This window comes from Ostrea edulis, chromosome 5 (assembly GCF_947568905.1).
Source record: "Ostrea edulis chromosome 5, xbOstEdul1.1, whole genome shotgun sequence".
Taxonomy (NCBI): domain Eukaryota; kingdom Metazoa; phylum Mollusca; class Bivalvia; order Ostreida; family Ostreidae; genus Ostrea; species Ostrea edulis.
In genome coordinates, this window is record NC_079168.1 from 47,521,396 (window position 1) to 47,543,872 (window position 22,477).

The window sequence follows — 22,477 nt, forward strand, 5'->3', positions numbered from 1 at the left end:
AACAGGAAGCAACCCTCAGTTTGAGAGACCTACCGTTTTGTCGGTTTAATGTGTGATATCTGATGTACTGGTGCGTGTTCAAGTGCTGCATTCAGACTTACAACGAGTACACGTAATGCACAATATATATGTTTTAGGCTCACAAACGAGGAAATTTTTCTTTTTAAAATTATTTGAGTTCAATATGTGGAGGATATTTTGATTCCAAATATTGCAGTATGTTTAAACCGCAGTGAATTTTGTTTGTTAATTATAAATGGAAAGTTATTTAATCAATGGGCATTGTAAACGAAGATTTGTGGCAGTCTTGCCTTGAATGGGTTTTTATCTCTGCTATGTGTCACCAATGTTGGTATCTAAGGAGCTCACAGCTGATAAGCCAGCTACTAAAGTAACTGTTACCGTATGTTTATCAATAAGAGTTTCCTGTAGCTAAGGACCTTAGGAATCTTCTGCCAAAGCAAATCCCAAGTTTGCAAGCAAGTCTTATCGTGGGCCCTCCAAGTCCTATCTGCTGGCCCTTGCATTTCGGCAGACTGCAAGCAGCAGTAGAGACGGGTACAACCAGGCACGAGATAATGCTAGGTCAGAGGTCACACTAGCCACTTCCTGTGAAATGGTCCCCAGAGATCTACAAGAAGCTATGGATTGCATCAGTGCTTTTACATGCTTTCCATCTGTGATCTTCTGGTTTTCAGCAAATGAATTGGGAGTAGATTTAATGGAACATCTCCCTTTGCTGATAGCAGGTTTGTTCATGCTTTGAAAGTTTGTAAAAAATGAAAAATAGAATACTGTTATGTCCATTTTACTTTTGTTTCTGCAGTTAGAATGTATTACCTTTCTGAAAGACAGTGAACTCAAATCTCAAGTTGATTACCTTGTTCAAATAAACTTCCTCATCCCTGTGGTCTAGCCTAAAATGATAGTTGTTCAACAGTTTGGGCAGACATGGCAGGCATACATGGAAGATCAAGTGTAGCAGACAGAGGTCACTTGAGGTCAGCATGCTTGTAATTAACTTTTACTCAGTGGTTAGACAGTAATGGACGTGTTAATTAAAAATGTGACTTAAGTAGAGTATTTTGAAAGATTTTTTTCTTTTGTGTCTTTTTGGGGGGTTGAAGTTAAGGTGGAGGGTTTTGCTGGGTCAGGTAAGAGTGGTATATGTACTGTTTAAGTCTTGCTATTATTGATTTAGTCAGACTAGACTTTAACTTTTTCTTTGGCTTAGCACCTTGTATGGTCCTGATAAGGTTTAGAATACCACAGAGGCACATGTCACTGGGCAGAGATAAAACCAAGCGATAGAAATATTGTATCTTGTATCGTTCTGTACCGTGTAATACCTTGTTCCTTACAACTTTTGTAATTGAATTTTAAACTGCCTAGCTTTTTATTCAAACAATGAATTGCATGAATGATTTTTGCAAGGAAAAAAATTGCAGTACATAGTTATGGAACATTTGTGCATGATTTTCCTAATGTTCTATATTTGATTCCTGAGATGGTGGACCTCTACCAACTTTAGTGGCAGGAAAGGACTTTTTTATCAGCGATAACCCCATGTTGAGGTTAGCGTGGGTAAATTGTGTAATGATTTAGGCGGGTTTTCATTTTTGGATTGCTAGGTAAATGCTTTGTACAATGCACAGAATCGAGAGATAAGATTTTTACCTGGTTGGGGTGAGTCACTTTGATAATACTTGTCAGCAAGTTCTTTATAGCTTGTCACTGCAATTTATTTCCAGAATGATTAATATTTTATGATTCAATTTTATTTACTCTTACATTTTATTATTTTTTTTCAAAAACCCTATTACTATCGGTATATGTTTCACGCATTATCAAATATGCGATGTTTTGAGAGGTTCATTCAGTTGTAGACATATGTCTGTGAATATTTGTAAGCTAGCTCACTTGATTATTAATAGATTATTTCTTAATTTTAAAAAGAAAGTGTCCTGTAGTTTTTTCTTTTCTGTACAACTCTGTGCTGTCATCAGAGAAATGTTTTCCATTTTCTACATTTCACACTGTCTGCACGCCTCTTCCTCATTAACTGTGCAGTGGAGCATGCTCAATTGCTAGCAGTTATTTGGACAAAAATATTTGAAAAAGCATATGGTTTGATTGTCATGAGAGGTCACCATGCTTTCGCCTGGCATGGAGGTGTATCAGAGCAGTTAATAGCCATGTAATTTTTCCCCATGTCATTTGAGTAAAGGTTTGTAAATTATGTATATTATTGACCATGAAGGGGAAAAAATTCAGAAAAGTAATGGTGAAAGTAAACAGATTAGCTTAAAGTAAAACTTTTATGACTGCATATCTGTGTAACATTTTTCCTGGTATTCTTGTCATCTAATGAATTTTTTATATGGTATTGCTTGGATTAGATCAGGATTGGTTTTTAAAAAAAATGAAATGTCATGAAATATTGAACATGTAAATTGATATTTTTGCTGACTACTAAGAAAAATTTAGAACTCTGATCATTAACATACTGAATCCAATATATCTTTAGTTGTATGTAATATATCATGACATTCAGTCTTTTATCATCATATGGCAAATCAAAATTAGATTAAGACTGAGATCAATTCACTATTAGGTTTTATGTTGGGAGATCTCTCATTAGAATTGTGGATTAATTTATAAATTCCTTGATCCACACCTATGGAAACACCTGTCCTGTTTTCTTTCTGTTATCTGGTACGTTCTACACATTAAGACTTTTTATCAGGTCTGAGTGTTGTTACCTCAAATTTAGATATTGTTTATGACAATAGCAACACTTGTAGACTGTATTGTTTGGTGGATGTTTAACTTATGCTGTCAAATTCAATCATTTTCAAAAGATTTACAAACACAGTTGGAGCTTAAAATTGCATGATTGTTGTACATGGACAGGGAACGTGTGGACTGAGGTATATTTGCATAAATGTATTAAACACTGTGCACACAATAATGGAAAGAGATCTGTGTGAATGCATAAAAGATTTGCATAATCAGGTTATACATTAGCTGGAATATTCTCAGAATTTCTTTTTGAGAACAGCTGCCGACTGTCTAAAATTTCTGATGTAATGTACTTTTGAATTTATGTGAAAGCATGGCTGTAGGGATGTGAAATACTGTGTTTGTACTTTAAATTGTACTCCTGCATTTTGAGATTTGAGAAACACTTCATCAAACAAAGGACATGTGCATTGTCTTATATGATATTTACCAAATCCTTTCTCTCATGTCAACAGCTGTCGTATGTTGTATCACATATGGTGCACAGGACTGGAAAGAAATTTGATCGGTTTATAAGAGGCTATCCCTAGGTCCTCTGCATAGATTTTCTTATTTTATTGGGGAAAAAATGGTTCATGATGTAAACAGAAAAAAATGGTTATGAATGACAGGGGAGCCACAAGCAAAAGCTATAAAACTGCTTGACCCTTGTAACACATTAAATGACCATAACACAACACTACCTGCATTCTTTAAGTGCAAATTTAAATATTACAGAATAGGATAATAAAAATCCATTGGGTTTAACCTATTTCAAATTTGTCCACAACTTGCTGTTGTAAAACATTGACAAATCCACTTCTGAATAGCGGCATTTTTAAAGAGGTGGAGTGCAAACACTGGCGGGTTTGGGAGACTAAATTGATTTGGATGGCGGAGTTTTTTTCTGTTTAAAAGCTGGCCTGACAGGCTTGTGTACAGGTCTTAAGCATTGAAGTTATTCATACCTTTTCTTAAGCAAACATTGTTCTAAGCCTTTTCATAGACCTGTAGTAAATGATGGCTGACATTTAAGACCTCATTTCACCTCTGTTGACACAGTCACTGTCAAATTATGGTCGACAGCAGTGTCTGAGTGTGGGGCTTTAGTTTTGCTTAGAAGAAAAAAAATTATCCATTTGCTCTTATAATTGCCGTTTGTACATAGATTGTGAGGATAATATGATTTGTACCTTGAATGAATTACATTTGGTATGTGGAAGAACAGAATAGGAAATCTGATTTCTTGATATTTAAATTGCAGGCAAAGGAGGGAAAAACGCCGGAAGTTGAAAAAGAGCATGTGGCCTTGCAAGATAGCATCCAGGTAAGATATTTTTACCTGTACAGAATTGCGAAATCCTATGCTCTCTTATCTAAATTCAACAATACATTTAAAGAAATAACCAATCAAAACGAGACACACGGGTGCAGAGAATCTATTGTGATTAAGGATGTGTTAATACTTCTCTTTTGATGTTCAAACAAATTTCAGAGATTCTTAGCATACTTAGAAAAACCAAGGGATTCACTGGATTGTGTAATACTCATGACGTGATGATTAATTATGAGTGTGATTGTATCCTATTTTCTTCAGTTAACTTGCAAAAGAATCCATATTAAATAATGCATCCTTAAGCTATTGGATTTTGTACTGATTTACAGACATTTAAATCTATTTGTATTAGGGGCTTAAGGAACAACTTCGCCATGAAAAAGAGCATCATCAACAGGAAACAGTACTGCTCCAGGACATGCACTCCCAGAAAATTACAGCACTTCACAAGAAATTCAAGGCAGAGATTGCACAATACAAAGAGAAAGTTCAAGAGCTGGAACAGAGCGCCGGTACATGTCACCACTGTTCTGTATATTCACTTCTCATTGATGTTTGCCCACGGGGATTTTAAATCATATCATATTGCTGTTCTTCTATTATTGCATGTCACATGAAATCCCAAATGTTATAGATTGATTTTAACAGAACGAATAAGCAAGAAAGTAAATTGTTACTGATTTTCTTTTTGTATGTGCTTCTATTACGACAGGATATGATGGTAACTTATCAGAACTGGAAGTCAGGTTGGGGGAGTTGCAAAAGGATCATGATGCATTAAACACAGAAAAATCAAAGATGGATTCATTGATACAGAGCTATAAACAGCAACTACAAGGTATTACATGCTAAACGAGCATGTATAGACAAAGAAGTCATCTGCATTTCTGTAGAAATACTGTGTGATCATCACTGTATAGATTATTGGTACTTCTGTTTGCACTTAGTAATTAAATTTTGAATTTCCTCAAAGTTAAGCAGATCAATAAAATATATTTCAGATGAATATTTTTTTTTAGCTTTAATACCTGAGCCAAAAGTTCAAGTGAGCTTTTCTGATGGAAATTTGTCCGATGTCTGTTGTCGTCATTGTTAATATTTTTTCATCTTCCTTTCCAGAACCACTGAGTCAATTTCATTCAAACTTATACAAATCATTCTTGGTTAAAGGGGATTGAAGTTTTCTTCAAATGAAGGGTCATATCCCTTCAAAGGGAGATAATAAAAAAAAAGGTATAAATGGGGTGTGGTCATTTAAAAATCCTCTTCTCAAGAACCACAGGGCCAGAAAAGTTAAAATTTACCTGAAAGCTTCCTGACATAGTGTAGGTTCAAGTTTCTTCAAATCATGGTCCCCAGGGGATCAAACTATACAGGAAAAATCTTTGAAAATCTTCTCAAGAACATTTGGATGTGATTAGTCACTGATAACAAGCAGATTCAAGTTTGTTTAAATTGTGGATTCAAGTTTGTTCAAATTGTGGTCCCTGGGGGTAGGTTGGAACCACAATAGGGGATTGAAGTTTTATATGGGAATATATAGGAACAATCTTTAAATGTTTGCTTGATAATAGCAGGGCCATGATTACTCATATTGATATGCAAGCATCCTCAGGTAATGCAGATTGAAGTTTATCCATATCATGACCCCTGAGAGTTATGCCCATGTTGGGGGGGGTTGTCCTGTCTGTGTACAGAACTTTAACCTTGCTCATAAATTTTGAATGGTTAGTGATAGATCTATCATATTTCATATGTTCCATGTGACAAGACCTTTCTTTTGGTACTAAAATTTTTAAATCTTATGATCTTGACCTTTGAGTTTGACCTACTTTAAGAAAATCTAACCTAGACAATATTTCTTGATCATTTGACCTTGACCTTGGAGTTTGCCCCCCAAATTTCACAATGTTAACCTTGCTCATAACTTTTGAATAGTGAGTGATATATATTTCATATATGCATTCCTTGTGACAAGACATTTCTTATGATCCCAAAGTTTTTGACCTTGTAACCTTCACCATGGGTTTTGGCCTGCTTTTAAAACAGGTTAACCTAGGCAATAGCTCATAACTGTGTAAGGTAGGAGGTGCTTCATATATTGTATATAGATTCCTTATGGTGAGACCTTACATTCATACCATGAATTTTGACCTTATGACCTTGTATCATGATTATTGACCCTGTGACTGTGTATTATTCTTATGTCATGATCCTTTAGGGCTAGGTTGGGGCCACAATATGGAGTCAAAGTTTTCATGGGAATAAATATTGGGGGGGAAAGTCTTTTAAAATCACAACAGCCGGGCCAATGTGACTCATGTGAGCGACGTGGCCCATGGGCCTCTTGTTCAAGTATCGGAGAGTCTCATAATTGCTATCTTATTAGACAACTTTTTAAATGATGTTTTTGAGACCAAGAAAATTGTTTTCATTTTCAGAAAAAGACCAAGAGCTTTCAGCACTGAAACTGGAAAATGAAAAGGTTTCTACACGACTTCACAATGCCAAGTACCAACTGCTAGATCAATTGGATGCAAATCATGTATATTTTTATTTTCTTCAGCTGTATACAGCTTGATTTCTTTCCGCAAGAAAAATTCACATGGAAAATTGCTTGTGAATGTATGTTGCTGCAGTACAGCATTTTTCAATCTTTGTCCTGCATCCAGTTTGTCTGTGGTTGAGTCTTTGCATGTTTTACTATATTTTTGTAATATAGACACATATAACTATACAGATCTGCACATAGAGTGTAATGAAATCAATGAATGCATATGTTTCTGCATGGTTTCAAAGGTAAATATAGAAAAAATATTGCATTTTATAGAAAATGTTGTATAATAGTGTGAATGTTTCAAATCTGGTGACCTCCCCAAATTATCAGAGCAGCTTCTAGAAATTTTAACAGCTTGTAGCAATGTTCCTTTCTAACATCTGCAGCATGATACATTTTCTTAGAAACTGTACTTTGTAGACCCAGTTTTTCTCTGCATTTCTGACCAAAAATTGAGATAAAAATATTTATAAAGTAAATGGGATTTTTTCCTTCAATTTTCAAAAATGATTTCATCATGCTGCAGGCTCAGTCTATTGATCTTATGTGTGACCTCCAAGAGATGAGAAGGAACATTACCCAAAATACAATTGCTCGCAGAAATGTCCTTCTCAAAGAGCGACAGGAACTGGTCAACCTCATGATTGAGTCTGGCCTTCAGGTTGGGACCCATTGCTACTTGTGAATTTGATTTCATTACCATGTTCATTTCGATATTCAGTTCAAAACAGCAAAATTACTTGCCCTTTGGAAAAATTTCCACCCTCATCCAAAATCTGAATAGCATGATTTACAAATGATTCTAAATTAAAATAAAAGATATTTCATGTATTATTTTCTTTACAGCAAAAGAACATCAGTATGTCTGTTGAGATTTTGGAGGCAGAGCGAGAACAAGTGTCCCTGGAGAATGAGCACATGCTTTCTGAAATGGGGAACACTGAACATCAAGCTCTCACCAAAGGTCAGTAACTGTAGATGAAATCAAAAATTTAACTAGGTGAAGAATTTTAAAGGTTTCAATTTGTCCTTGGTTGTAATCCCGTCACAATTCATTGGGAGAGAGGCTATAGTAACGGGACCGCTCCTGTGTGAGTAATTATATGTGTTTGTGTTTTAGACTGATCTTGTAGTCACTCTACAGCCCACATTTTTTGGTCGATTGATTTGATGTTTTCATGTGTGGTGAATATGTGTGTTTGTGTAACAGTTACAGTGACCTTGTAGACACTCTACTGGTCACATGTTTTGCTTGATTGCTTTGATACTTCGCTTGAAGCTTTGTTATGAAGAGAGGAAAAATCCTATGGATTTTGTAGTCTAGGTCACTACGGGACTTCATAGAGAAGCTTGTACACACTTTACAAGCCACATTTTTTGCTTGATTGATTTGATACTTTACATGTAGTTTTGTTATCAAGAGAGGAAAAACCACAATAAGGTTTTGGGGTCAAAAGGTCAAGATCACTATGGGACTTTGACATCATCTGTGAAGTTGCACTGAGCTTTTGAATTGGAAAACAACATTCAAGCTTGTGAGCATCAGTATTTTGTTGCCAGATTTATATCATTGGTTTAAGATATAAAACTCAAAATGTTATTATCTAGACCAGATTGTATCCCCTATTGAATTTGAACTTGAAGGTCTAGATCAAATATAAGGATGACTCTTATTTTGGAGGTTAAAGGTCAAAGCTTCAAATATTTCATTGCAGCTCTAGCATTGAGACTTATAATAAAATGTTTGCATGTTTCAAAAATTCTGATTTAATATGAATTGCTGTTCTTTTTTAAAGGGCAGCAATTTGTCTTTCATTCAGACACACACACACATATCTTTAAGCATTAGTATTACTTCTTGTATCTTACGAATGACAGGTTTTTTGTTGTGAAAACTTATGTCGTTCAAATTTCACTTAACTTTTGATATTATTTTTTACAGAGATTATAGATTCTTTTGAAAAAGAAAATGTAGTATTAAAGAAAAAGAACCTGGAGTTACAAGAACAGATTGCAGTGTTGGAGAAGGCTGTGAAAACACTTTCAGAGGATAAACACAAAAGCAAACTTAATGAAGTGGAAAAAGGTAACACAATGACTGCATTTTCAATATATTTCTTGTAAAATTGTACACCAGAAGTTTGTGCAACTTTGGTCATTATGCTTGCAGCTGATGATGAAGAAGACTATGATTGGAACACTGCAGAGATTGAAGAACTAAGCAGCAGAAACAGTGAACTGGAGAAGCAGTTGAAAGAGCAGTCATCTAATCAAGAGAGAGACATGGAAGAATTTGAAATGCTGAAAGCTGATTGGATATTAGAAAAAGAGGCTCTAGAGAACACCTTGTTTGAACTTGAACAAAAGTTGAAGGAGAGGGAAACAGCCTTGAATAAGATAGAAGCACAGAAGGTAAGTTATGTCATGTTGAACTACATTGTTATGTATTATTTGACTGGCTAGACTCTTTAACTAAAACCTTTTAATGCATTACATTTAGAATTTGGGTACATTTTCTTTAACCCGTTCTAACCAATGTCTTGGAATATCATAGCTGTTTCAATACTAACCAAAACAAATTTATTCTGTTGTGTTTTCGTTTCCTACTGGTATATAGTTACACATGTGACTGTTTGTACTACAGGGTCTGTTGACAGTCGCCCAGGAGAGGGCTAGTGATGTGAGTGACTCAGAAGAGTCCAATGAAAGTAGTAATGGTGATATAGGGGCAGATATTGAGAAATTAGATCATAAAGTGGATCTTCTAGCTCAGGCAAATGCCCTTCTGGAAGAAGAAAGGGATGGGCTAATTGTTGAGAAGGCATGTGTCAATATATTAGCCTATTTATGTTTTTCACATTGACATGTCTGTGTAAACTGTTATCTAAGTTTTTATAATTGTGCATTTGCTGTGTGCTTTAATTCATATGTTTACTAATCATCAGCTGCTCATTTCTGTCATTAAAATTTTCCATCACATTTAATACAAGTGATCAATTCCAATATTAAATTTAGACCTGTCATAATTTGTTTGGATGTGTGTCTTATTTGTACTATTTACTATAAATTGATAAATATTGAATACTTATGTTTTTTTTTTTTTTTACAGGAAAAGCTAGAGAAAGAATTGTCAGCACTAAAATTGGATATGGGTAATTTTCATAAACATAAAACTTCTTACTGAAAGGAATAAGTCATTTACAGTAAATAACCAATGACAAGAGGGCAGTCAAAGTACATTCATCCATAATTCTGATGTGACTACAGAAATTATAATCATTTCTTGCCAAAATTATAATCATTTCTTGCCAAAAAATACATCTCCATTTTAAGTTAGTATCAATAAAATTAATTTAGCCTAATGAAAAGATGAATATCCTACAATTGTATAGTTAAACTGATGGTATTTCTATAGTGACTGGTGACAAAGATGGTGCATTATCAAGAGATATAGAAGAGCAGAAAACCTTGATTGCCAGTCTACAGGAGGAAAAAGAGGGACTGGAGACCAGTTTAGAGGAACTAGACAGCCAACATGAAGAAGCAATGGCTCAAGTCATAGAAATTCGAAATGATCTTCAAAGGAGACTCTTAAAATCTGAAAAAGAAAATGATGAAAAAGACTCACAAATAAATGAACTAGAGAAAACTGTAAACCGTCTTCAAAAAGAGGCTCAGCAACTTGATGACCTTGAGGAAGAAGTATTTAATCTCAGAGAAAACAAAGAGCAATTGGAAACACAGCTGAAGTCATTATCATCCAAAAGAAACAGTGACCAAAGTAGCAATGGTTGTGAAATGTGTAAAGAGTTAAGACAGCAGCAGGAGAAAGCAGCTATGACTGTAAATGAACTTCACATGGATGTGAAAGAGTTAGAGGACAAGCTACAGAAAAGTCAGGATGACATAAAAGATAAGGTAGTCAAAATAAAACAAGCCAGAGAGAGCAACCAGGAGCTACAGAAGTCTGTGGAAGATTTAACACATAACTTGCATGACCAAGAGGATGAGGTGAAAAGATTAAGAGAAGAAAGTGTAAAGACAATAAAATCTGAAGTTGAGGTACTCCAAGAGCAGTTAAGTGAAAAGTCAGAGGAGATGAAATCTGTAGTTATTGAACTAGAGGAGGTTAATTCTCATCTGGCAGAGTACATGGACAGACACACCAAATTACAAATGGAGAATTCTGAACTCATCTGCAAACTGTCTGAAAGAGATAATCATATCCTAGAAAACCGGGAGAATGCCAGTCAGGTTAAAGATCAAAACCAGGAACTTTCTGAAAAATTTGAGGAAAGCAGCAGACAGATTGAAGAACTACAAAGAAACATTGACCAAATGGAGAAGAAAAACACAGACTTGTCAACAAAATTGACTGAAAGTGAAAAGAATGTGCAAGATTTCAAAAATGGCATCAGTCAAAAAGAGAATGAGCTACAGAATTTGAATACTCAAATGGAGGCTTTAAGGGGAGAGAAAAATAATGTACAAAAAGAACTTGATGAACTTGAAGGAGTCTTGCAGCAGAAAACAAAACATTATGAACATTACATACAAGAATTGAAGAAGGGACAGGAAAGTGATTCCAGTTCCCTTCAATTAGAGAGGAACCGTCTGCTGCAAGAAGCACATGAAAAAGACATGAATAATCTGAAACTTGAAGAGGAAATAAAATCTCTTCAGAGCAATCTGTCTGAGACCAAGGAAACCTTGCAGTCGTCAATAGATGGCCAACAAGGTGTTGCCGGTATCCTAGAAGAAAATGAAAGATTAATTAAAGAGTTAAAAGAGGAAAACTCTCACTTGTCCCATGAGAATGACAGTCTACAAGTTGTTGTGAAAGAGCAAGAGGAAAATCTTCAAAAGATGGAAGCTGTGGAGCAGGAATTGAATACCCTTAAAGAGGAGAGGAACACTTTGAAGGAGGAATTGAGGAAGTCGAAGCAAACATTGGAAAATAAGGCAGAAAAAGAGGTTATGCAAGCACAGACTTTAGAAGTCATCACTGAATTAGAGTCTGAGCTGAGTATGTCTACAGAAAAAATAGTTAGTCTTGAAAAAGAATTGAAACAACTGAAAGAGACTATTGTGGAAAATGATAATGAAATTAAAGAACTCAATGAAAGGAATCAGGACTATCTGGAAAAAGCTGAGGAGAAAACTAAATCATTTAATCAATTGAAGTCTTCAGTTGAAGAAAAAGACCAAGTGATTGCTACCCTGGAAAAAGAGTTACATGATGAGAGAGAGACTATTAGTAAACATGAAACTGGAATCAAAGAATTAAATGAAAGGAATCTTGGACATTTGAAAGAAGCAGAGGAGAAGGCCAAGATAATGAATCAGCTCGAGACTTCTGTGGCTCTGCTCAACCAGTCAGTATCAGAAAAAGATGAAGCCATTGGAGGACTTCAAAAGAAACTAGTGAGAGCTCAGTCACTGGTTGAAGCAGAGAAACAGCACTTGTTAGAAGTTGATGAGGAGTCCTTGGCTGTAGAGCTTTCTAAACCGCAATACTTGGCCATAGAAGAAAAACCTCATATGGAACCACCAAAAATGGAGTCCAAAACACAGTCTGAGGACAAAGATTCCAATCAAGAACATACACATTTCGAACACCAGCATTTAGATATAGAAGTGTTGGCCAAAGAAAACAGATGTCTGCAAGCAGAAAATGAAGAATTGAAAGTAAAGTTTGAAGAAGATTTGAACTCTTATAGTGAAAGAGTAATTGAATTGCAAGATGAAAATGAAAAATTAAAACTTCATCTGGCAGAGAAAACTGATGAGTATAACAAACTGTGTGAAATTAATGAAGAGGAAGTGAAACTCTGTAAAAGTACTCAGTCCACGGTAGAAGATCAGGCAATGGAGATTTCTTCATTGAAATATCAATTAATGCAAACAGAGCAATATGACTCGAAAATGGCTCATAGTCAAAACAGTTTCTCTGGTTATGAATATACAAAGGATTACATAAATGGTTCTGAAAAAATGCAAGAAGAAATCATCACACCTGAAAAATCTCTATCCTTGTCAAATGGAAATCAATCTAGTGGTATTTCAGAAAGTGAAGAAATGGAGAAACTCCAGGCCTTCCTGAAAGAAAAAGATAGTGTTATTTCTGAATTACAGAATAATAACTCTTCGTTATTGAAAATGTTGGAGACTAAATCCCTTAGTTCATTGGGGGATAAAACTTTAGTTGATGTTCATAGACTTGAAAATGAGGTAAAGCAACTGAAACTGGAAAGAGAGCAGATTTTAGCAGTGATGAATGAAAAGTCTCGCGAGGCAAGTAATCTAAAGAGTGAAGTTCACCGTCTTACAAATATTATAGCTGCTGAAAAAGTAGCAATAAATAAACTTCAGAAAGACAACCAGGATCTGACTCAGAACAGAGAGAAAAGTGTTGTGGAGGATATGCAGAAGGAGGCTCTCCAAAACCTGTCCCGAATAATTTGTGACAAGGACATGGAGATAGAGGCACTCACAAGTAAAAATGAGACTCTGGTAGCAGTCATGCAAGAGTCATCTGACAGTGGTTCACAAATAAACTCACTCATGCAGGACAAAGCTAACCTGAACAAGCAGCTTACTGATCTGAAAAGTGAACGTGAACAGATGATTACTTACCTGAACCAGAAACATCAAGAGAGTGTGGCCTACCACACAGAAATTCAGAGACTGACAGAATACATCAACATAGAGACAGAGAAGCACCAAGCTCTCCAACAAAACTATGCAGCTCTTGTTCCTCAATTTGAGGAGAAAAATGAAAATTTGCTGAAAGTGCAAAATGAATTAATAAACTATAAACAAAAATTCCAAGATCTTGAGATAAAATGCAGTGAACTGGATCAACGAATGAATGCATCAGAAACTGTGGATTCTCTGACACACAATTCAAAACTAGAAGAAATTAAAAGACTGCAGGAAAAGCAAAAAGAACTCCTCGACAGTTTGAAGGAAAAGGAGATTAAATGTCAGACTCTTCATCAACAAAATTCAGAGTATGAGGAATCTCTTTCCAAACAAACGATGGAAATCTCAAGTTTAAAAAAACAACTTGATAATATGACTTTCAAACTGCAGGGACTGCAGAGTGAACTGAGCGATGAGGGAAGTGAGAAAACTGGTCTGGAACATCAAGTAGTGGAGCAGATGTCTAACATCCAGATTTTGAAGGAATCCAACAACCATCTGACCCTGAGTTTGCAGGAGAAGGAGTTTGAAGTGAACAGTTTACACGAGAAAGTGCGCACTCTACAGGCAGTAATACAGAACAAGGAGGGTGAGAAAGGTCAGGTGAACAAACTGATGCAGGAGAATGAGTCCATCCTAGGTCAGGCCAGACAGCTTCAGCAGGAGAGGGACCAGGCTATAATGGCTCTCAAACAGAGGCAGTCCGAGCAGACTGGGCTTTTACAAGAGGTAAAAAACTCCATAATACATGTATGATTTCATGAATGATTGAAACAATGATGTATTTTCAGTTATTTATGCAGCGATTAAAAAAAAAAGGAAATGAAAATCCAGGAAAGAAGTACTTTTTTATCTATTGTGGATTTTACAGATTCAGAAACTTAAAGAAAAGGATAGCAAAAATCAGAAGGAGCTGGAGCGATTAAGAGGTCACTTGATACAGGTATGTATTTTATACCTAATTTAAAAAAAGACATTGCAATGAACGTTTTTATCAACTTAAAGATGCAGAGTTACAAAATAATAAATGTCATGTGCATTGAATTACAGTTGGAAGATAGCTACACACAAGAAGCCCTTGATGCAGAAGAACGAGAAAAGGATCTCAGAAACCGCTTGGCTGTTGCTGAGGAAACAGCAATGTCTTCCTCCTCACAGATGGAGACAGCAAGGTTAGAGCATAACAAATTGAATTATCAGTGAAAAAGAAAAATCAACTCCTTGTAAAATATTTCATGTGTTTCAAATCCAAATGCTTGTTACATTAAAAAAAAAAAGCAATTACATTTATAAATACTATGATTAGAATGGCTTATGAATTTAGAGTGTTGTTTCAACAGTCAGCAGGCAAGTCAACAGACCGCATCTCTACAACAGCAGCTCCATCTGTTGGCAGGCCAGAGGGACCAAGCTTATCTCCAGGTGTCCTCACTACAGGACCAGTGTCAGCAGTATGCCGTGTCTCTCAACAATCTTCAGTTGGTATTAGAACAGTTTCAACAAGGTAGGAAAAATTAAAATACACAAGACTGAAGAGCTTGTTGTTGATGTGCATTATGTGTTGATATATAATGCGTGGTTACTGTATGTTTTATGTAGAAAAAGATGCACAGCTCTCACTTGAGATGGAACGGAACCAGAATGAGATAGTTATCCTCAAAGAACAAGTAGGCTCATTGCAGGCAGATTTAAATACAACCAAGGTATTTGAAAACCACTTTCTGATCCTCTCAAGTCTGTATTTAAAAAGTTATTCAGATGTAAATGACTGGTATGCTTGGTTTCCTTTAGGAAAAGTTGGCTGATGCTGAGGAGGGTTTAGAGGCTGCGTCTCGCCTGACTGAACAACTAGACCGGAAGGAGGAGGCATTGTTGGCATTGAAAGAAGAAGGTATGGTTATGCTTCATTGACCTTGCAGTAGCACACTAACTTTCCATCAATGTTGTGTGTTGTTTTTGTTGCCTGCAAAGTTTCCTGGCACTAATAAAGCACACAAAATTAATGCTAATTTAACTCTGGTAACTGACAAATAATAACTTAATGGTTAAAGTGATTGATAGTGGTAGATGAAATCAATAAAAAAAACATTCTGTCTTTCTAAAGCTTTTCACCTGCAAACTGCCCAGTTCAACCAATTTTTGTTGAAACAAGTTGCTTTCAAATTCTTTTTTTGTGGCTTACATAGTATTTGGGATGGACTTTTGCTATTAGCCTATCTGCTTGAAAAGATCTTTTTGAGATATTTTTGCCTAGCTTTTTTGGTTGTTAACTTCATTTTTCCCTGTGGCGTTTTTGACTGCCAGGGTAAAGCGGCGACTGGTTGTCTAATATCAGCTGGTAATCCTGAGATGGCATCAACACTCAGGGTGCTCACTGATATAGGATAAACAGACCACCATATTGAACACATCGGGCAGAATTTGCAGTGAAAACTTTATCTACAGTTCCATTACACTTCTCTTTCAATACACATTACTGCACACTATGTTTAACACTACCTCTTGCATTCTGTGTAATTCTTACTAACAAATTGTACTCACACATTATATTCTAGCAAGTTATTACCCATAATTCTGAGTATGATTAAATATATCATTTCAGCATGAAAAATTATCTTCAGAATATTTCAGGCAAGATGTGGAATTATATTTTTTTTTCATTTGAATAAGAAAAGTACTTGTTTGCAAGATAAAAAGGTGAATTTGACCGGCAATTTTCTCTTGCCTGATCTTGATGATGTTTGTCTAATCTCAGCTGGTAATTCTGAGTTGAGCAAGATCTCAAGTTACTAGCCGAGATTACACAAGTGTCTCCACAGCCTTCACCACTAACCTTCCTTCTCCCAGCATGGATTACTTGTGCATGCAACATGGAAAAATTCAAGAGAAAAACACATTCTAAAATCAATTCCCCCAGTGTAAGCATGGATAACAAGGGAATGAATGGATTCTTAGTAACACCTTTCTAATAAAGTTGCAAATTAATACTAGAAGTTAATTGATGTGTTTGCATGTTTGTGTAGGAAATTTGAATGATAAAACGGTACCAGCATGTCTTGTTCCTTGCACATGAATTAATTGGAATAAATACCTTTATACTACCATATTAATAGTGGGATAGGTCATACATGTATATGAAACCCATCAACAATAAATATATAGCAGATGACTACTAGTATGTCACCTCTCTCGTGTAATGCAAAGTTGGTGAATATTGCAAAGTTAGTGAATAGGGAAATGTGGACCATTAGGATATTTCATTTTCTTGCAAGCTAAAGTAACATATCCATTTTGACATCTTCTGAAGATTTTGATGCTTGATACTCTGCTTGTATCAATTTTCCTGGCTTGGATCTCGACATTTCTTCTGAATAATGATCCCAATGAGAGAAACTTGAGGAGGAGAGATGAATTACAGAAAGATTTAGGCCACTGTGAGTGAGTATTACATCAGGTACTGAGGGTAAATAGTTCAGTACCTTCTGTGATATTCCTACACCGTGAGTCACCCTCTGCTGCCATAGAAACAGTGGTATCCTTTTGAACCTGTATTATAGATAGACTATTTAATAGTGCTGTAGAGATAGAACAAGACAGCCAAAGACTGCATAGTGGAAGATGAAAGTGTTGTGTCATTTTTGTGTGATACAATGAATATCTCGGAATGATCTTTATTGTAGTACAAAACCGTGAGAAATCACTGAAAGCTGCTGAGGATGATCTTCACAACCTACGAATATCCACTGACAACAAAGTGGACAAGTAAGTGCATGCCGATAAATAATCAATCAGTCTGCCATTAAATGTTGTAATTTGAAGATTTTAAGTTGATACACATATAAAATTTTTTACTATTTTACTGCTGTGCTATTTCAGACTTGTTATAAAGAATATGTTGATGGGATACTTCCTCTCGCCAAAAAGTAAACAGTCTGAGGTGCTGAGAGCAGTGGGAGGCATTCTTAGTTTCACAGAGGATGACTTCAACAAAGTAAGCCGACTTTTTCTGTGTTGTCATTCTTTTACAGCTGTTTTATGTTGTCATTGTCTGAAGTCAGATGTAAGGTTGGAGAGAGAGAGAGAGAGAGAGAGAGAGAGAGAGAGATTAGGTTTAAAGACTGGTACTTGTATCCAATCTTATTTTATAAATTAATAAAATTTACAATGCAATTACATAGCACATATGCAATACAACTGTAATTTCCATCGCATATGAGAAAATCAGTAGGATTTCTAAATATTGAGTTTTTGATATTTTATCATGCTTTTAGCTTCATTAATCTCACTTTGAAATAGAAAAAAGTGTATATCATCTATCCTTAGATAACTTCACAAGAAGAAAATCCAACCATGGATTGATCTTGTGTATTGCTTCCATAGTAACTAATTTCAACTGAATCACTTCTCTTTTCAGATAACTGGTGCTTCCAAGAGCTGGGTTACGGGATTATTGAGATTGGGTGGATCTCCAGCTCCCGTCACCCCCTCCACACCCACAAGGGCTGTTCCAGAACCAACACCATCCACTCCAAAGGCTGAAAGTGTGAGTTAAAAAATCTCTTGTGATACATGTGTGTATTCTAATAAAACGTGTGTCAATAGCATTTACATGTGTAGTTATAACCCCCCGCAAATGAAGTTTAGAGAGGGGGGGGGGGATACTGGAATCACCTTGTCCATCCAGAGTATGTCATTGATTTGATTAAAACTTTGTGTATAATCTTGTATGAATGATGAAGTTGTGACTTGCTATTTTGATTGAGACCTTTAATATTCAGGGAAGCTCTGGATATTTCTTCCATTTTGTGGGGTGGGGATGTTTAAATATGTTGTTTTTTTTTTGTCCAGAGTATATCTTAAAAATCATTTATTCTTCAATGAGCTATTTCCCATCATCCAATGTGCCCTGTTGGTGGTATTAGACCGGACAGTTCTAGTTTACAATATAAAGAATCATCAATGAAACTTTAACCTGCTGAGAGAAAAAAATTCAGTGCAATCCTTTTTATTGTTTGCAGTCATTTTCTGAGCTGTTTGTGAAATTCCTGGAAACAGAATCATCACCCACTCCTCCCGTCTTGAGACTCCCGGCAGAAGACATGGCTAGAGATGTTCAGCGCCAAAAACAGGCACAAAAAGACAGCTATAATCCATTTACTGCTCCTAGGCATGTGTCCATACCAGCTGGAGACTCTACTGATCACAGGAATTCCCCCATTCTCATGTCAGGAGCTCCCTTATCCCCAATGACCTTATTTGCCCCAGTAACCACCCCTCAGCCTCTTTCTGGTACTGCACAGGCTACCTCACAGAACACATCAAGCGCAATCCTGAAAAATGTTTTAGAAACCAGATAATACATAGCACCTTATGATTTTAATTTTATTTAGTCATTAAACTCATGATATGGGCCAAACCAAGGACAATTATTCCTTATTTTCAATTTTACATGAATTGGTGGCATTGTGAAATATTTGGGTATTCAGAGGATGATCTAATTACAAATTGTTCCCAGTCTGTTACTTGTCAAATGATCAGGTACAGCATGCATTTGTGATAGTAATGTAGCTGTTGAAAGCTTTATTTTTATAAATTATTTGACTGTACATAGTAGAGATATTTTAATGGAGTATGTATTTTTCATACTCAACTGCATATTTGTTGTACATATATATGCAGGAATTGGGATATTTTAATTATAATTTGAAAATAATGAATAAAAATATTTAAAAACTGATCACATTATCTTCTTGTTGAATATATTATGGCCTTAGTTTAAGCCTCCCCAACCCTAAAAAGGAAAAGAAAGAGCAAATCCATTAATGATATATCAACACAACAAAGGGTTCAACGGAATGGCATTATATCTGAAGAAAATCTTGGGATCAGACGTCTATAATATACTAGCTTTGGTGACAAAAATGGATTGGACAGATTCACTTAAGGTCCAACATAACATGTATATGAGGCCTACAATGTCCACTGTTCATCTGTCCAAAACAATCAATTTTCAGTGCATGTAAACTTTGTACTGGAAATAAAAATTTTGCAGTTGCTAAGAAATCGCATCACCTGTAGATGTATCTATTATATGGTTTGTTGGACTAATTGTCAAACAAGATGCACACACACATCACATTATGCCCCATGAAATGGGTTGCCCATTTCCATCTGTCATTCCATCAGAGTTTTCTGGACTTCTTTGGCTGTGCTTGTAAATAATGACATAATATTTGGTATATCTCTTTATTGCTGTTGGTTGTCGTCCATTTTTTTAAAAATTGTTAATGGACGACGACAAACGAAATTTAACTTCTTGAAAAGTTACCATTTTTGGTATGAAACATATCGAGGATAAGAGGAATATAAATGTTCAAATTTTATTACCTTACTATCCCTGGGGCCACTTATGCTGAAGAAGGCCATATTTTCAAAAATCTTTACTCCCACATGTTGGAGAAAATCTAAATGCATGGTTATGATGTTCGTGAAGCCCTCTATCAAAATTATTAAAGTCGGGGGTTCCGGGTAGGGCCAATATGACGATATAGTGAAAATGTATTAAATCTTCGAAAATCTTCTCTACTCGCATATATATTTGAGAAAAACTAAATGCATGATTATGATGTCCATGAAGCTCTGTACCTAAACTGAGATTCATGGCTCCTGGCTCAGGCCCTTGGGCAAGGCCAATATGGCCACATAACGAAAATGTATAAAAAAAGGCCCACAGGCTTTATTGGTCACCTAAGTATTAGTTAAAAGTATCACTAGTCCCAAGGAATATGAAATCTAGAGAGAAAAAAATTCTGCTCAGAATATCTAAGCTAAATTCTAATATTCAGCAAATTAAATACCCTCAAAAGCTTTACATAATATAATACAAGGGTGAGTCAATAAGTAACCAGCCTAACTTATTTCTGGATGAGATCCTCCTCTTCTTTTTCAATGTAATTGCTCTCTAGTGTGATGCACTTAGACCAACGGTGTTCAAAGCCATCATCCCAAAACTGAAAAAGTCGGGGTCCTTTCCATTAACGCACTCTTCAACTGCCATCACAACTTCGTCGTCAGACCGGAAATGATGTACATGGATATCCTTTTTAGCTCACCTGAGCTGAAGCTCAAGTGACCTTTTCTGATCGCCTGTTGTCCGACGTCTGTCTGTAAACGTTTTACATTTTCGACTTCTTCTCCAGAACCACAGGGCCAATTTCAACCAAATTAGGCCAAAAGCATCCTTGGGTGAAGGGCTTTCAAGGTTGTTCAAATGAAGGGCCATGCCCCCTTCAAAGGGAAGATAATCACAAAAATAGGGTGGGGTAATTTAAGAATCTTCTCAAGAACCACTAAGGCAAAAAATCATGGCCCCAGGGGGTAAGTTGAAGCGACAGTAGGGGATCATAGTTTTACATACAAATATATATGGAAAATCTTTAAAAATCTTCTCAACAAGAATCACTGAGCTAGAAAAGCTGAGATTAACATGAAAGCTTTCTGACATAGTGCAGATTCAAGTTTGTTAAACTCATGACCTCTGGGGCTAGGATGGGGCCACAATAGGGGATCAAAGTTTTACATAACTAATGAATAGAAAAAAATATTTAAAATTTTTCTCCATAAGAACCATTGGGCCAAAGAAGTTTACATTTGCACAAAAGCTTCCTGACATAGTGCAGATTGAAGTTTGTAAATATCATGGTCCCCAGGTGTAAGATGGGGTCAAAATTTTACATACAAATATATAGGGAAAATCATTAAAAATCTTCTGAAAAATTTGTTTCACTGGGCCAGAAAAGTTTGTTTACATGAAAGCTTCCTGACATAGTGCAGATTCAAGTTTATAAAAATCATGGTCCCCGGGAGTAGGTTGGGGCCACAATAGGGATCAAAGTTTTACATGGGAATATATAGGAATTTTTTTAGATATGAGCCAAGGCGACTCAGGTGAGTGATGCGGCCCATGGGCCTCTTGTTCAAATTTGGGAATAGGAAGAAGACGTTAGGAGCTAGGTCAGGTGAATCGGCAGGATGTGGTATTGATTCGTACCCGTTTCGCTCTACATCATCCATTGCAACTTTGCAAGTGTGGACTTTCACGATGTCCTGTTGCAGCAAAGCACCCTTAGAGTTTACCTCGATGTTTTTCACGGATGGCGGTTCTCAGCTTGTCTAGCAAGTTTTCATAGTACACTCCAGTTATTGTACTTCTCTTGGGTAAAATGTCCAACACAATAACGCCTTTTGCATCCCAAAATAATGTGGCCAGCAGATGGTTGCGTCTTGAACTTCTTTGGCCTCGGGGACCCAGGCCCTACCCACTGACGACACTGAACTTTATTCTCTGGCTCATAATAATGAACCCAAGTCTCATCTAGAGTCATTAGACACAAAAGAAAGTCATCTGACCTAAAACACTTCAACAAGGCGCTGCACACTGATGCTCTGGTTGCCATTTGCTCATTACTAAGGGATTTGGGGACCCAACAAGCTGTTAGCTTGCGCATACCTAAACGATCATTTAAGATTGTTGAAACACTACCATGTGAAATGCCTAAGCTATTTCTTCCATCTGAATCCACCTATTGGAATATACCAGATCCCAAACTTTCTTACACATTTCTTCGTCGGTGGCATCCAGACCTGGCTTAAATTCATCTTCTAAAGACATTCTACCGTGTTTGAATTCCCCTACCCAGAATTTAACCTGAGCATAAGATGGTGCAGATGACCCACAAACATCAGCTAACTCGCCGTGTATTTCCTTGCCTGTTTTACCTTTTAAATACCAGTACAGAATTACAGCATGGTACTCAACTTTAGATGAAAAGCATGCCTTTAATCACTAGCCATGTTTGACATTCAATATCTTATTAAAGAATGACTTGATACGTGTGCAATTTTGTACCCAGGTATAATACGTGTATTGAAACAAGGCATGAAAATCGTGACTATCTCGGTCAATCAGAAATGGGATAGGCTGGTTATGCTTCGCTCAGTATGATTTTTTTCAAGGACCCCATATATTTCCGTATTACCCCTCAAAGTGTCTCCATAACTAATATTAACACAATATGACAAATTTGGACCCGTCCTAG

The 22,477-nt window shown here is 36.2% G+C and overlaps 2 protein-coding genes across 16 annotated transcripts in view; both read left to right on the forward strand.

Annotated features, from left to right (window-relative positions):
• Window positions 1–19,117, forward strand: part of LOC125649939 (thyroid receptor-interacting protein 11-like) — a 49,591-nt gene extending 30,474 nt beyond the window's left edge. For 3 of the 15 annotated variants that reach the window (XM_056164624.1, XM_048877801.2, XM_048877806.2), the window contains 20 exons: window positions 4,046–4,108; window positions 4,470–4,629; window positions 4,830–4,955; window positions 6,559–6,662; window positions 7,201–7,335; window positions 7,521–7,638; window positions 8,617–8,760; window positions 8,845–9,086; window positions 9,319–9,495; window positions 9,784–9,826; window positions 10,090–14,108; window positions 14,251–14,322; window positions 14,430–14,551; window positions 14,720–14,883; window positions 14,979–15,082; window positions 15,171–15,270; window positions 17,060–17,141; window positions 17,256–17,370; window positions 17,794–17,922; window positions 18,398–19,117. In XM_056164624.1, the coding sequence (XP_056020599.1) occupies window positions 4,046–4,108; window positions 4,470–4,629; window positions 4,830–4,955; window positions 6,559–6,662; window positions 7,201–7,335; window positions 7,521–7,638; window positions 8,617–8,760; window positions 8,845–9,086; window positions 9,319–9,495; window positions 9,784–9,826; window positions 10,090–14,108; window positions 14,251–14,322; window positions 14,430–14,551; window positions 14,720–14,883; window positions 14,979–15,082; window positions 15,171–15,270; window positions 17,060–17,141; window positions 17,256–17,370; window positions 17,794–17,922; window positions 18,398–18,736 (6,558 nt within the window). In that variant the 3' untranslated portion in view covers window positions 18,737–19,117. Of the gene's footprint in view, window positions 1–348; window positions 750–943; window positions 1,002–4,045; window positions 4,109–4,469; window positions 4,630–4,829; window positions 4,956–6,558; window positions 6,663–7,200; window positions 7,336–7,520; window positions 7,639–8,616; window positions 8,761–8,844; window positions 9,087–9,318; window positions 9,496–9,783; window positions 9,827–10,089; window positions 14,109–14,250; window positions 14,323–14,429; window positions 14,552–14,703; window positions 14,884–14,978; window positions 15,084–15,170; window positions 15,271–17,059; window positions 17,142–17,255; window positions 17,371–17,793; window positions 17,923–18,397 lie in introns of those variants that run through there. The other 12 variants (XM_048877804.2, XM_056164630.1, XM_048877807.2 and 9 more) reach the window with 11 other exon arrangements.
• The window catches only part of LOC125652202 (BTB/POZ domain-containing protein 6-like), a 294,494-nt gene that overhangs the window by 97,189 nt on the left and 174,828 nt on the right, over window positions 1–22,477 (forward strand). The window lies entirely within an intron of this gene.